The sequence below is a fragment of the Ixodes scapularis genome, unplaced genomic scaffold (assembly GCF_016920785.2).
Source record: "Ixodes scapularis isolate PalLabHiFi unplaced genomic scaffold, ASM1692078v2 PGA_scaffold32__2_contigs__length_656809, whole genome shotgun sequence".
Classification (NCBI taxonomy): domain Eukaryota; kingdom Metazoa; phylum Arthropoda; class Arachnida; order Ixodida; family Ixodidae; genus Ixodes; species Ixodes scapularis.
This window is the reverse complement of record NW_024609860.1, coordinates 401,402-416,390: the sequence shown is the minus strand read 5'-3', so window position 1 is coordinate 416,390 and position 14,989 is coordinate 401,402. Positions and strand designations below refer to the sequence as shown.

Below are 14,989 nucleotides of genomic sequence, written 5' to 3'. Positions count from 1 at the left end.
CTTTTCCCCGAGACGTCAGCGCAGCCAGTCAATGAAAAACCTCCGAGCTGTGAGCGGAGAGAGAGAGAGAGACGGAGAGCGGGAGAGAGGTGACCGTAACGAGGTGCCCTAGCCAGGGGCCGCGGCCCCGGGCCCGGCTACGATCGTGACGTCAGCGAATGACGTCAGAAGAGCCCGCGATTATCGATTGATGACGCTGCCTGAGGCTCGGTTATCAAGGCGGACCAGCCGGCTCAGCGCGGACTCCCTCAGCTGGCACCACTCGGATCAGAATGCCCGAAGTGTCCCAGTCGCTGCTCTCCGCACGACAGGTGAGCCGGCAGCGAGACCGCGTCCCACCTTGCTCATCGGCCTTGGCGGTACCCTCGAAGCTCTAACTCAGCAGCTCAGCTCGCCCACGTGGCCACGCAGAGAACAGTTTATTTTGCGCGACCGCACGCGCACGGGTCAGCGTCTCTCCAAATTCTGTGCTGCTTTCAGCGTCCCGGCCAAGCACGCGTATGCGTGCAGTGAAAGCATCGCTTAGCGCAACACGCTCGTACTTCTTGCTACGACTTCGCTCGTTCATGAAGTGGCACTATGCGGAGCGTAAGTTCGTCTGCTTCTTTTGCAGGGGTGGGGGTGACGTCAGAACGCCGAGCTCTGATTGGCTACGATCGAAGGGTACTGGGTAGACCTCAGGGCGACTTGCTTTGAGGTCTACCCACTATCCTTCAATGAGAGTCAATTAGAATTCGGCGTTCTGACGCCACCATAACCCCTGCAAAAGAAGCAGACGAACTTACGCCGAATTGGGAAACCGACGGCACCTAGTGGCAAGACGAGAAAGCTGCGAAGGCGGCTTTGCTCGCAAGCTTTCCCGGGCTAATCAGATTTTGACAGCGCCTGGCGGTCTAAAGACGAAGCTGCGAAAGAAAGTTAAAAAAAAAAAAAACTCGGTGAAAATTGTCAACAGACGCATTTCCCGTTTACAAACACAAGCTGTTTCATGCCTCCCGAATGACCTCCTGTCGCGTGGTTTCGGCAGGGCTTCCGAACTTGTTTATGCCAGAACTTCTAGGATGCACAAGTGGTACAGAAATTACGAAATTGGAGATTTAGCTAAGTCCTTCCGTGCTATTCAACAAATACGAAGAATGCAGTTATAATAGGAAAGTTTAAAAAAATTCAGCTAACTTCTTGCTTACGGCTTCTTTACGAAGTACCAAGACGAATGGTGATGAAATATTATGTTGACGTTGCAAATAACAATATTATGGCGGCAATTGTTTCTTCTCAGTTGAAAGTTTGCGGGGATGCAAAATGCAAAAGCGCTGACTCGAGGTAACCGTGATCACCCAAAGTGCGAGCGTAGCGGAAGCTATATACAAGAACGAGTTTGGGACTTTCAGCGTCCCTGCCATGAACACGCGTGCTCGTGCTGCGCAAACGTCGTTCGGAGGCAACATGCTCGTGTGTGTAGCTTGAGGTGCGCTCGCACATAAAGTGAAATGGAATATTCACGGCGAGAAGTTTGGGTATCGCCGCCTGGTGGATCTTTTTCTTTTTTTTTTTTTTTCCTATCTTAGAGGAAGGATACTTCAACTTCCTGTGCCGGTGCAAGCACGTGCAATGCCAAGCTTCTATGCACTATGAAAAATTAAATTAAAACATAACCCCGTGGGTAGCACGTGCACAACCCAAAGTGAGGAAAACAGAAGCGCCCCTAGCGAGCTTCGATCTATCCGCGAGCGTGCCCAAGCAGCGTTTTATGTGACCCACGAGTGAGGGAAACACAGTCCCTTTCTGCTCGGAGTTTACCGGATATTTTTTTTGAAGCATCGGCCAAATCGTTACGGCGAAAATTACGCACCGCATGTAAAAAAAGTTAAATTTCGTTTTTCTTTTTCTGTTTTTTTTTTTTTTTTGCAAACGTTTTTTTTGTATAAAAATAAAATTAATGATGTTCGGTGTAATTAGTTTAGTCATTACTTTCGAGTAATTCACTTTCTTTTTTAATTTGTAAGTTTAAGTGTACAATTCCAATTATAAACTTTCTGGGAATTATAAACCACTAAATCGGCCCACTTTACATAGATATATAAAACGCGTGGTATTCAACGTTAAAAAAAAAAAAGGACGCTCAGTTCGGAGGTGTTTGGAGTTTCTGTTTTCTATCAGAACGGACTTGTGCTCTAGCAGGCCCGCTCCTCGTGGCCAAGGCGCTCGACAACCGGCTCGCCTCTCTCGTGGGAGAGAGGGAAGTGTGGCGCTCATCGGCGAAATGAAAAGCTGTGCTGTTCGAACGGCATTACAGGAATAAGCGTTGATTTTTTGGGGGTGGTTCACCTCCGTCATGCGGAGAATCTGTTGCGCGCTTCCGTCACATGGGTCTGGACTGCTATACCTTGTTGCGGGCTGAGGAAAGCACCTCATTGAATGCTCCAAGGGAGCGCTGGTTCTGCGAAACAACGTGCCACCACAAATAGTCGAACAAGTGAAGCCTCTGTCGACTATAGTATATTCATATAATCCTATTAAATTCTACCGTCGGCTGCTAGTCGGCGCGGTTGGTGGCCAAAAAGGGCAGCCGGGGGAAGGCCGTGCCACTGAACGATTGGACATGAGCTCTGCGTCACATTCGGATACCGTACTCGGACGTTCGAGCTCGAGATCGGGTCCAACGAGTTCGACCACGGGCCGTCTCAGAGTTGCGAAAAGTCCGCATAAGATGGCGCTACAGCGTCGAACCAAACTTGATTGCCCCGGTGGGTATAGCTCTCAGTTCGCAAAATCAGAAAATGGTGCATTGGTCGAAAAAGTACCTGAAATTCGAGTTCACGAGTTTTGTATGGCGCTCCTACCATGGAAAAGGTCGTCGACTTTTAGGGTTCCGTCGCACCAGCCCGCGCGACAGAAAAGCGCTAATTTCGAGTGTGAAAGTCCTAGCAAGAAGTGAGAGTGCGTTCGTCAGAAAAGATAAAATAAATTTGTCTGGAGTAGAGAGATAGTTTAGCCTAACCATGCGGACAGGCTGGACTCTGGCGCCACTGCAGGGGACAGCTTTCTCCGGACGAGAAATAAAAAAAGTCATAATGAGCTCGCTGTGGACCATACCTGGCTGCATACGGCGGCTCATATGAAGCTTCTAAGTAATGAGAAAATAAACGGAGGTGGGAGTGAAGATTTATGCAATGAATGCGGTATGCATCGTCGCGAGTGCGAAATATATCTTGAGCTTTACGCCGAATTTGACAAAAAAAAAAACATTTTGACTATAAACTAAAAAGACCCGTGCGATCCCTGTTTGGTCTTTTTCTGAAGGACTACAGAATTCCTGTAAGAAAGCTTTGAGCATCTACAGGGTGTCTCAAATAGCGGTCAGGCTCTTTAAATCGACCGCAGAAATCGGTTTCTTAGCTTGTCGCGCTACGTTTTTGTGCAGCGTTGCCCACAGGTGGTGCATTTAAAAGAAAATTGCAAACAGCGAACTAATTCGAGAAAAAAGTTAAAAAAATAAAAAGTCTTAATTCTGATGGAAACGCAGCGAAGCCACCTGACTTCAAACGATAGGGCGCTCTATTGTTTGAAGACCGGTGGCTTTGTTGCGTTTCCATAGGAGTTAGGCCTTTTTCTTTCTTTACTTTTTTCTCAGGTAAGTTCGCTCTTTTGAGATTTTATAGAGAAAATGCACCAAACATGGGCAACCCTGCACAAAATCGTAGCCCGGTAGGTTAAGAAACCGATTTTTGCGGTCGATTTAAAGAGCCTGGCCGCTATTTGAAACACCATGTAAAATGTCATTACGGTCCCCATTCACGTAACACTTCTCTCATGTGAGAGGCAATGGCAGTTGTACGATTCTATTTATTGGAATTTATGCGAGCATAAAGTATTCTACGCAGACATTCGCAGTTACCAACTTAGTGACGGAATGTTTTCATTACCTGCTGGATTCTAATATGCTTTTCCCGTATGCTTCGTCACCATGAGACCAAAAGAAGCACTCGAAATATGCTGAGAAGTTGGCGCAGCCTGTGAATGCGGAGATTGAAGGCACGAAAATAAGCCTGTTACAAAGCCTTCAACGATCTTCAGCTGTCGCTAGATTTTAGCCGCTCAATGGTTGTTTTTTGTCTTTGTCGTTGCAGCAGCAGCAGGAAAGAAAATCTACAAGTCCTGACCCTGAAGGAGACTATGGCGGTCATCGACCGGAAAAGATCCACAAAAACGCGCTGTAAGTAACTGCTCGCAACTAAGTTTTTTTGGATAGAGAACCATTTTTTTATTTATTTATTTCGGGTTACCCGCAGTGCCCGGAGGCATCATTGCAGGGGGGGTACATAGTGAGGTGTGAAGGTAGAAATACACTCGTGCATATGTACAAAAGGAAAACAACAACAACAAGCAAACGCAGACACATAGGAAAACACGCTCTTAAACAAAAGCGAGCCCGAAATAAAAGTCACATTGGTTGCTCGCCTTCCAGGTACCGAAGCCAAAGCAACGAGACGGGCGCTTAAATCTTCTTGTTTTATACAATATGGCGCATCAAGAAAACTACAGCATTTAAACTAGCGCTTTTAAAGCACTTCAATCAGCCCGCAAAAAAAAAAAAAAAAAAAAAAAAGTTTTTTAAGGTTTTGTTTTGCTATTTATAAACAGAGGTACAAGCAGGTGGTGAATGTTTACAATGCACAAAACAACAAAAAACCTACGTGGTTAAAAAACGAAAAAAAAAAAAAAGCTTCTTTTGGGTAATCTACGCCGCCAGGTTGCAGACGATGCACGCGTAGTGAGAAGTGTTGCCGAGAGATGGCGTAAGCCGCGTCGAGGGAGCGCCGGCCGATTCGGGTTATGATAGCAGACGATCCCGCCAAAGAACCCGAATCAGCCGGCGCTCCCACAACGTACCGTATGCCATCTGCCGACAGTATTTCTCACTACGCGTGCATCGTCTGCCAAGTGGCGGCGTAGATTGCCACAAACATGTATCTGTTTTTTGTTTTTGTTTTTGAACGAAGTTTTTTTTTTTTTTTCCTTCCACCTCCTGCTTGCAGTTGTGTAGTAAATATCTGCTCAATGCGTTGAGAAAGTGATGTTTACGGGCCGTCTATAATGTGCCTTAAAAGCGTTAGTTTGCATGTTCCGGATATTCACGGAGGCTTTGTAATGAAGCTTTCTTCAAAAGCATATCACGCAAGAATTAGAAACGGAACAAGCTTGTTGATCACGAATGTAAGAAGTAAAAAGTAAACATGAGGGAAGATGCAGAACTTTTCTCGGTTAGCCATGTCTCTTGCTGACTGAGTAAAAATGTGTAGTTCCTTAACATTGTAAAGGGTATGGCAGCCATCTATTCGCTTGATAAGGGCCCTAAAACCCAGGTAAAATAGTGACTTTACGGGCACATTTTTTTTGCGTTTTTTCCACTGGGATTGAATTTACGAGACTTCAGCAGATAATGCAAACCACTGTCTGCTAAGGGTTCAGGTAATTGCCTGAGGCATAGGTAGCCCTGCCTCAATGTTTATTTATTGTTTATCTAACTAAGGCCCTGTAGAGGCGAACCGACTCTCAGGCACCCTGTCTCCTGTCATTCACACCGACGAACAGTCTCTCACCAAGAATATTTTGGGTCTTACAGCTCTTGATTTTATATTAAAATAAGTAAAGACAGATTCGCCATTCAACAATGCAATACAGAATTATATCACATCGGATGCACTAATACATATATCAATCGAGATTAATATGAGCAATTTATGTTTACGTTTAAATGGAAAGAGAAAAAGAACTGGGGACGCCCTGTTTCGACGTGATGATTTCGAAACTTCTTTTGGAAAACGTCGCCTCTTAGAAGCGCCTATATTCTATTAGGGTTGTACCAGCGAACTTTAAATTGATAGAATATAACATGAGAGAGAGGGAGAGCCTGTTGTGCTTGAGCCGTGACAATTTTGTTCTAGGCCTGACCTCTGGCTTCGACTCAGCTTTCTCAAACGCCGGTTCGGCGACTCATCGGCCCGGGCCTCAGTGCGCCCGTCATCGGCGGAAGCCAAGCAATGGGCGCTCTCCTTCGCGGACCTGGCCGCATCAAAATGTAAGGATCGCTCCCCTGCATGGGAGCTCCAACTGGCTTCTATTCGGAAGACGGGTTTTATCGAACAAACCGGTCGATTTTGATATTCAAGAAGCATATAAAGCCCAGTGTGCGTACTGTTCGTACCGCGTAAACGCTGTTGCAGCGAATATATATATATATCCATTTTTTTTAACTTAGTCTTGCTTTAAATACGGACCGGGCGATCACGCACTACGGTGTTCACAAGAGGAACGGACTGACAGAGTATAGGGACAGAGCACGACAGGGTTAGCAGATACAAGCGATATAATTTTTTTCCTTCTATAATTGAAAGGCTGTTACCAAATCATTAGCTAGGTGAAAAGCGCTAATTTTTGGCAGCCCATTATAGGATAACAGTTTGCGTTCGTAAACATCCGGTCTGAGTAGCACACGAAATTGCACCGATGTTGTGCTCGGACAGCTGTGCCACGCAGCCTTGGGGGAGGGGATGAAGAATAGAGGCATGGAGTTTCTCAAAGAGATGTAGGCAAACTAAGAACATTCACTGGCTTCGGCCAAACGTTCCTTCTGCATTTATATGGTTGCCAATATGCAGAGGTTTTGGCCTTGTGAGAGCAATAATATAATGAGCAGTTCATCATCCTTGGAACCTAAAACAAATATTGAAAAGGACAGCCTTTATCATCACACTACCAAGCGAACTATAATGCAGATGGTACGACTAAAATAATGAGAGGCTAGTAATGGCAAGAAATTTTAGTGTGGTGATCGAAATCATATATTGTGCAGCAGTATAGGCGGTTCATGTCCCTTCAGTCCAATAATGCAAACGGAATGTGCAATTTCCAGATGGTCTGGCACTCTTCCACGTGTTCCTGTCCCGGGAATTCAGCGAAGAAAACCTCGAGTTCTGGCTTGCCTGCGAGGAGTTCAAGAAGTGCCGGTGCAACAAGCTCCCCGTGAAAGCCAAGCGAATCTTCAATGAGTTCATTGCTCCTCGAGCACCCAAAGAGGTACGTCGAACAAACATAAAGAGGGAACCCTCGTTGCATTTTCTTTTTTAAGACGCTGGCGGGCTTATTATAAAGTCTGAGATTACTGAACAGCTATGACAAAGTTAAACGCTTAATTAAACCAAGGCAAGGGGGCAGAGGAAGCAGTAGATTGTTTCTGCCTTTGCACAAAACCTTTTAGAGTAAAAGCAATAAAAGAAACTAAAAAAAAAACGCCAGCTAGTTTCTGGTACTACTGTGCTGAAATCTAATTACTAAATGGCGGTTCGACGTCATCGAAAACCCACTCTGACAAGTACTTGGAAATTAAAAAAAAAAAAAAACATTTCCGTTTTTCTTTTTTTTTGAAAAGTAACGAAGTTGCTGATACTTCACTAAAGCACAAGGAAAATAACATCGAAATTTCAGTTCCGACATTTGCGTTTGAGAGCCACCAACTGAACTACGACCGCCTATGAGTGCTCAGGACAATATGGTCTCCATGGCAACCGAGGACCACGTAACGCGTCGTAGATGCAAGGAGTTTAACCAAGTTGTACCGCAGTTCGCCACGCTCAAATGCAGATATCTAAATCAGCGGCATTGCTTGTATTGCGTTGCGTCCGAGCCTGCGTAGATCAAGCTCTATTGTTCTCGTACCGTAGTACCCCACTCATAAGGCTGTCTCTTCTTGCCTGTTTCAGGTTAATTTGGATGCCCTAACACGGAGCCAGGTGATGGACAGCCTGTCTCACCCCGACCGGCAGTCGCTGGACCGGGCTCAACGTCGCGTGCAGGGACTGATGGAGCAGGACGCGTACCTGCGCTTCCTCCAGTGCGACCTCTACCTGGAACTCTGTCGCGAGGAGCCACAGGAGCACCAAGACCAGAGCCCTTAAAAAGGCCCTCCCGGTCGACCATCCGCAGCGGACGTTCCCCAACTGTGCCTTTATGCTAATCCTTTTTGGAAAGAGGGAGGAGACATGTCAACGTATACTGCCATTTTAGAACCCGGCGTGTTTTAGCGCACCTGTGCAGACAATATTGCCTGAAACTATTGTTTTACATCTACTACCCCACCGACATCCATTTTCTTTTTTGTGCCGAATTCCTATTTAACTTTGCAGTATGTCTGCGGAATCGCCGAGCGAAGAATATCCCTCAGAAGCACTGCCACGAAGAGCTCTCAATCCACGATTGTTTCATTTCCTGATCATATAGAGACCGCGCTCTCAGCTTCCACCCCCTCTTCGACTCCCAAGACCGAGTAGCTGAAAGCAACCAATACTTCACACTGCCGCAAACATCTGGGATGCAAGACGACTGACTCTTTACTTTGGAAGTCGTTTTTTTGTTGTTGTTTTTTTTCGTTGTATCATTTGTGGCCACGCAGCCCGAAGGCACAATGAGTTTCAGAAAGAAATAAAATGTCAATGAACATAAGAGTAGAGTGGCTTTTATTCATTTCATCACAGCACTCACGGTCGTTATGTGCGCACAATAAAAAAAAAAACGCTAACGCGTAATTTCTAACAAACGAAACTTGCACTTAGGCCTGACCGTTTTGTTTCACATTTATGTGAAGTCTGGTTCACGCATTTGCTTTTGACGGTGAATGATTTTGCTGTGATTCCCTGTGACCGCTTACGACAAGAAACCATTTTGTCGCCACCTATCGGACAGCCTTGGAACACTTCCAATCTGCGTTTATTTCCTCATTTTTAAGCATCCTTCTTTCGCCATGGGCTTGAAACACCCTTGACAATGTTATGTCTCAGGTGTAATACGACATGAATGTTATACAACTGACAATTTCTCTTAGAGACAATTTCTCTATAGATTTGACCTCGCAAATATTGCAAAACCTCCAGTCAAATTATACGCAGTTCCCAAGCTGTCTAACAGATGGCGCCGTCTTTCAGCGTATGCCAAGGTTTCACTGTTTCCAACTGACAAATCGAGGTCACGTGGTTTGTGGGCCGCGTTCGCAATACGAGTTGTGAAGAGGTGAAAAAAATTTCTGCAAGCGTCCCCGCCTTTCCGCCAGCGTTCCTCCTCGCCTCGCGGCAATGCAGCGCATGTGCACCTTAAAGGGGGACGACCAGATTCGAAATTTTGCAAGGCAGAATATCCTCCTCACCGTGGAAGAGGAGGAAACAGGCAATGGTGGACAGGGTAGAAGGGGGGAGAGGAGGAAGAGGGGAAAAAGGTGGAAAGCGCGAACTGGTCGTCGGTCTCCAAACTAATCTGCATAGGAGGTTCCGCCATTAAATTTCAAACTCTCTTCAAGGTGAGTGGCTCCATCTAGAGTCACTGAATGTTCCCAGAGTACCGAAACTCTTAAGCTTCGCTTCAAACCCGAGTCGCGGCGCAGCAGTCACGATCCCCAACATGGCGCTGCCCTGTGCGGTCGAAGCGAAGCGCGTACAGTGTAGCGTTTGTTCTCGTGTGAGCTCTTCGACCTACGTTCTTGGCCTGTGGCGACACTGGTTTGTTGTAGAGCGCAGCTCTTAGGCGTCCGCTTCCGGGTTTCGCGGCGTCGGCGTCGGCGTAACCGCGTTATAGTTAGCGGGAAAATTGGCGTCGCGTAACCTCAACAGAAATTCGATCTCCCCTAAATTTAGCTGGGAATTGAATTGCTATTGAAGTCACGTGGCATCAATTTTTCAGCTAAATTTAGTGGGGAAACTGTGGGAGGAGGAGGAGGGAATTGTACGGAGGAGGAGAATGAGACGGTACGAAGAAGGAGGAGGGGAGGGTAAGGAGGAAGAGGAGGGGAAGGTACGGAGGAGCGGGAGGAAGAAGAAGAGTAGGGGAGAGGAGGATAAGAGAGGAGGAGGAGAGGAGGAGAGGACAAGGACCAGAGGAGGACGGGAGGATGAGAGGGTACGGAGGAGAAGGAGGGCATACCCTCCCCTCCGTACCCTCCCCTCCTCCTCCTCAAGAGCTGCGCTCTAATTTCGCGTCACAGGAATTTTGAAACATTTTTCATTCCTTATTAAAATTCTTTCCTTTGTTCCGAGCAGCGCGTGACTTGCTCTTCGCTGCCTCGCCTCTCTTTCTCTCGCCTTGAAACACATCGAAGTCGAGTGTTATGCTTAGCGTCTGAGGCGCAGAGTTTGAAACGCAGCACCAGCGCAACAGGAAAGAGCAAGCGAGACGGCAAACTTCTTTGGCGAACCGGATAAGCGGCTACTTGATATAAAAAATCTAGAGAAAATCAACGCATCTTCAGTTCTGTCCTAACACATAGTCATCGATGTCCATAGCTCCCACCCGCGCGTATAGCCGCCATAGCCGTGGTAACGCGGAAACGCTTTATAGATGTCTTTGTTGTTTTAGGCCTATATCCAAAATGGCCGACTGATAACTAGCGCCACGGGTTAAACCAGCCAGTCAGAACTGGATTCTGCGAGGACTGACTTCAGGTAAGCGGACCGAATGAAATTCGGTACTCTGAGAACATTCAGTGTCTCTAGCTTCATCTATGCTGTGTATGCATGCCAGCGATCTGTGCCGTGTTCTCTCGCCGCAAACGATCACAAAAGATCACTACATGCTCGGTCACAGACAAACGCAAATGTGTAAGCCAGCCTTAGTCAAATAAAAAAGCCTTAGAGCTGAATTTTCGCTACGTCACTCAAAAAGGTCACCGTAGGGTGCAGATTGGATACGAGTGCTAAGTCAGCGTCCTGCTGGGGTTCCTGCTCTCGCTGGTTGAAAGAGTTCCAGCCGGACGCTCACCCAGTACTCATGTTCTATCTGAGATAGCCTTCTTTAGTGTCGCAAAAAAAAATTAGCACGAAGGCTTTTTTTACTTTGGAGATGTTGCCTTTATACATGATCGGGATAAACAGCTGAGAAGACGGATAGAAAAAAAAAGACAATTGAGGCAGCAGTGTTGCACTCGCCACTGAAGTTGAATAGACCAAAAAGTACGCATAAGAGGCCCGCCAATCAGGCATCTGTCAAAAGCTCCGAGGTAGCAAGGGCGTATTGTTGAATTGTCCGTGCCATTTAAAGAGGTGTTCATACCAAAATTACAGGAGGACGCTTAAGGTTCGCCTTTAAGAGTGGAACGCGATAGCTAAACTTATACTTGGAATGAGGAGCGTGCTGGTAAGGGTAACGTCTTTATCGTCTTTGTCTTGTCCGTCCTTGTCTTTTATGTTCATTCCCTTATTTATACTAAACCAAACACTCAGAAAGCCAGTTCGACGACGAAGCCATGGAGTGCCCGGTCGCAGATTTGGAGTGCGAGGATCTGGTAGCACAGAGCATTTCTCGGGGAACCTGGACATCAGCGCACAGCTTTTGCAGCAGCGAGGACCCGACACATGGTTTTCAAACACGACGAGAAAAAACGCGGTAGCGCGAGGAACGCGAGGAGCACGAGCGGACATCCCATCGCTCGGGAGAAGTGTGTTTCGGCGTCTCGCCGCAGCAAAGCGCCAGTCACGTGGCTCTCCTCTCATCCGTTGTCTGCCGCTCCACCTTTTTCATTTCGGCAGCCGCTGCTCGTGGCGATCTGCCAGGCTTTGTCAGTGTCTAGGAGGTTATGGTTTTGGGCATTTGCTTTAGAACAGTTACGGCTGCAGACGCCAGCACGTGCGGCGTGTGTAACTACACTCGCAGCGTGCTCCTTGGTGCTTGGGTAATTTAGCAAAAGGTGCATTCAACCATAGCCTCCTATATATATACCGACAAAGCCTGGCAGATCGCCACGAAAAGCGGCCGCCGAAACGGAAGAGGTGGAGCGGCAGACAACGAATGAGAGGAGAGCCAAGTGACGGGCACCCCGCTGCGGCGAGACGCCAAAACACACTTCTCCCGAGCGATGGAATGTCCGCTTATGCTCCTCGCATTCCTCGCGATACCGCTTCTTTTCTGGTCGGGTTTGAAAACCATGTTTCGGGACCTCGCCACTGCAAAAGCCGTGCGCTCAATACGAGGTTCCCCGAGAAATGCTCTGTGCTACCAGATCCTCGCGCTCCAAATCTGCTACCGAGAACTCTATGGCTGCGTCGTCAAACTGCCAGGCTTTGTGAGTATAGAGGAGGCTATGAAATGATTTACAAATCTATGCCACCATTCATAATTCAAGACTCGCATCGGTGAACGAAAGCTAAAATAACAACGGTCGTCTATTTAAATGTCGCGTGTTAAAAATAATGAATTCCTTAGGACAACCAGAAAACCTTCTTATCGCGTAGAAGCACTTCGTACACACTTAATCTGGCGTCGGTCAACGAGGTTTGTAAAAAGCACCTCTAGAATTAAACAGCGGTGTTTGTTGATCAACTGTACTTGGAGATTCAGAACGCGGATGTGTAGAGTGGATAACTCAAAAGACAAGGGCGGTGTGTCTCTTTGCTTGCAATACTCTCACAGAGGCGGGATTTCGCTATCGGTTTTGCCGAATGCCACGTTCGACTACATCACTCGCTTGGGCTCATCGCAATAGCTAAAACTTTGATGGCGGCGGCGGCAAAAAATGAAACTGCGGACGTCGAGTGGAGCAACACCGGCGATGCCAGCCTTACTTTCCGGTCTCTCTCTATTTTTTTTTTTTGTCATAGTCGCGATTATATATATATATATATATTTTTTATAGCAAGAGAACTCGGGGGGTAGTTTTAGGAAAGTCGCGTTTTGCAAAATTGATATTCTAATGCAATCCTTCTGCCAGGGCTGAACAAATACTTGTTTCCGGCTCCACATCCGTCACCTGTGCTCGATGTTGCCACTAGATCAAATACCGATGGCACAGCTTGTTTCTACATGAACTCGAAGCTTTTCATCGATTGAAGCATTCGCCAATAACAGCTCAAAAAGAAAGAAAAGAAAACTAACGTTGAGTCACGTGAAGATAAGATAAAAGGAGGTATGCTTTTATAGCTCAAAGATACTTTTGCGCCTTCATAGCAAAACGAAATTAACTGAAAATGTCCTCAGAATTAAAAGGCACGAGGGCGTAGTTCTTCGACCACGTTGAGTAATCGTAAGTCGGAGAATCACAAACTTGCTGAATCACAATCACTGGCAGAGCGTCCCATGCCCACGAAATCTCGACATACCAGAACTCAAGAAACTTGACTCTACAATAGATGGTGGATGGATGATATTGACTATGCCCTTTGAAACGGGCGGTAGATTGCGCCACCTAGCCTAAGATTACGTTTACCTCCCACACTTAAACACCCAATTTCTTTTTCTCTACATACCTGCAACTATCACTTGGCTAGGGCAAAGAACCTCCAGGCCTTCGGAAAATCGGGCAAATACAAAATAAAATAACAACAATAAGAAGAAAAACGTACCCTACCTTCTCCGACCGGCGAGGGAGTCGCCAATTTTCCTCTGGTCAACCTTGTTGGAGTTTCCTCCAAACGCAGATTCACTGAGAGACAGGGTTGAAACTTTGGGCCGGAGCCATGCGGGATGGAGTCCCAATTTTCCTCTACCCACCCTGTCTCCAGTTGTGCTAGTTGCTTTTACCAATTTCAGTTTTCATCCCCAGTCTTCTTCTACCAATGTTCTAAACTCCTTTTCGTTACCTCAACCCTTTTATAATCCACCCTTCCACCTTCTCCACTGAAACCCAGAGCCCCCTCTACGTCTGTTCTCTCCTTAGGGAGGGCAGGTTTAAGCCTCTTGCACCTCAAAACTAGGTATTCCATAATTTCGGTCGCCATTCCACATATGCAACAAACCGTATCTGTATCCTCAAATTTTAACCCATAAATTATCGTTCTGAGTACTCCAGTTCTGGTTTCAAACAGTAAACCCTTCTAAAAATATGTATGGATACTCCGAGAACGTCCCATAGAGCAGCGTCCTTAGGAAGAACAAAAGGAAGAACATAAGGAAGAACATAAGCGGACCGCGACTAGTGTTGCCTTCCTGAAGTCATCCTATGGCCGCCTTATAGAATTTTGGCCAATGAACGTTCTATGGACGTCTTAAGTGACGATCTAAAGTCATCCTATACCCTCTTTATACTATCGGGTGTCTCAAATAGCGGTCAGGCTCTTTAAAGGGATACGGAATCGAAACTTGAAATATAGAGAAAACATCAAGAAATGAGTTCAATATGATCAGCTAAGCCTGTAATGAATAATCGCACGGTCGTATTTTGAGCAGATGGCTATATTTTATGCTCTAAATGCCGCGATTTTGGCGAGCGCTTCAAAATCAGCCATGGAGGAGCGCGATGCATCTCGGGAGATCCGGCAGACGTCTTGACGTCATCATGCCTCGGACGACCAAGCGTACCGTAGTGACGAGTTTTGCCACTTGGAGGCGTCAACGCGTTGCAATCTCGCTTTGTCGAAGTACCCAAGGGCTGTAGAGATCGCGGGGCCAGCACGCGCACCAAACCTGAGAACAACCGAAGCACGCGTTTGCACGTCGCGCGAGAGCTGAAACCAAGGTGGCTCACTTCGTTTTGGCTCTTTCCACCAAGACGCCTCGGTATTGCGTTCAGGCCTAGGCAATCTATACCAGTGAGCGGACATACCGCTGCGGCGCTGCTTTCAGAGGCATGTTGTCGTCACGACATTCCATTGAAGCTTCATAACCAACTACCAGGTGGTTTTTGATTATCGTTTAATTCACTTTAAAATATGTTTTCTTGCGTTTTCTAGCGCAATATTTATGTTTCTGTGGTTGTGCTGCTACCTGCGTCGTGTTGAAACAAAGAAATGAGCTCCAGAATTTGGTTTCCGTACCCCTTTAAATCGACCGCAAAATTCAGTTCCTTAACCAATCGCGCTACGATTTTGTGCAGTGTTGCCCACAGGTGGTGCACTTTTTTTTTCTATAAAATTTGCAAAGAACGAACTTACTTGAGGAAAAAGTAAAGAAAGAAAAAAAAAAGGCTTAACTCCTATGGAAACCCAGCGAAGCTACTGGTCTTCAATCAATAGGG

At 46.6% G+C, this 14,989-nt stretch overlaps 1 protein-coding gene across 1 annotated transcript; it reads left to right on the top strand.

The window, feature by feature from the left end:
* Positions 1 to 94: 94 nt before the first annotated feature.
* LOC121836979 (regulator of G-protein signaling 8-like) lies at positions 95 to 8,469 on the top strand. Its single transcript, XM_042292182.1, has 5 exons — positions 95 to 311; positions 4,131 to 4,216; positions 5,949 to 6,082; positions 6,917 to 7,080; positions 7,764 to 8,469. Exons 1-5 carry the CDS (start codon positions 273 to 275, stop codon positions 7,956 to 7,958), a joined length of 618 nt encoding a protein of 205 aa, XP_042148116.1. The 5' UTR covers positions 95 to 272; the 3' UTR covers positions 7,959 to 8,469.
* Positions 8,470 to 14,989: the final 6,520 nt, after the last annotated feature.

What these genes read in the sequence shown, in the direction of transcription:
- LOC121836979 (XM_042292182.1), top strand. Translation starts at nt 273, where the DNA reads ATGCCCGAAGTGTCCCAGTCGCTGCTCTCCGCACGACAG. An exon ending in AAGATCCACAAAAACGCGCT is followed by an intron (nt 4,217 to 5,948) that starts GTAAGTAACTGC and finishes ATTTTGTTCTAG; the next exon opens with GCCTGACCTCTGGCTTCGAC. An exon ending in GGACCTGGCCGCATCAAAAT is followed by an intron (nt 6,083 to 6,916) that starts GTAAGGATCGCT and finishes TGCAATTTCCAG; the next exon opens with ATGGTCTGGCACTCTTCCAC.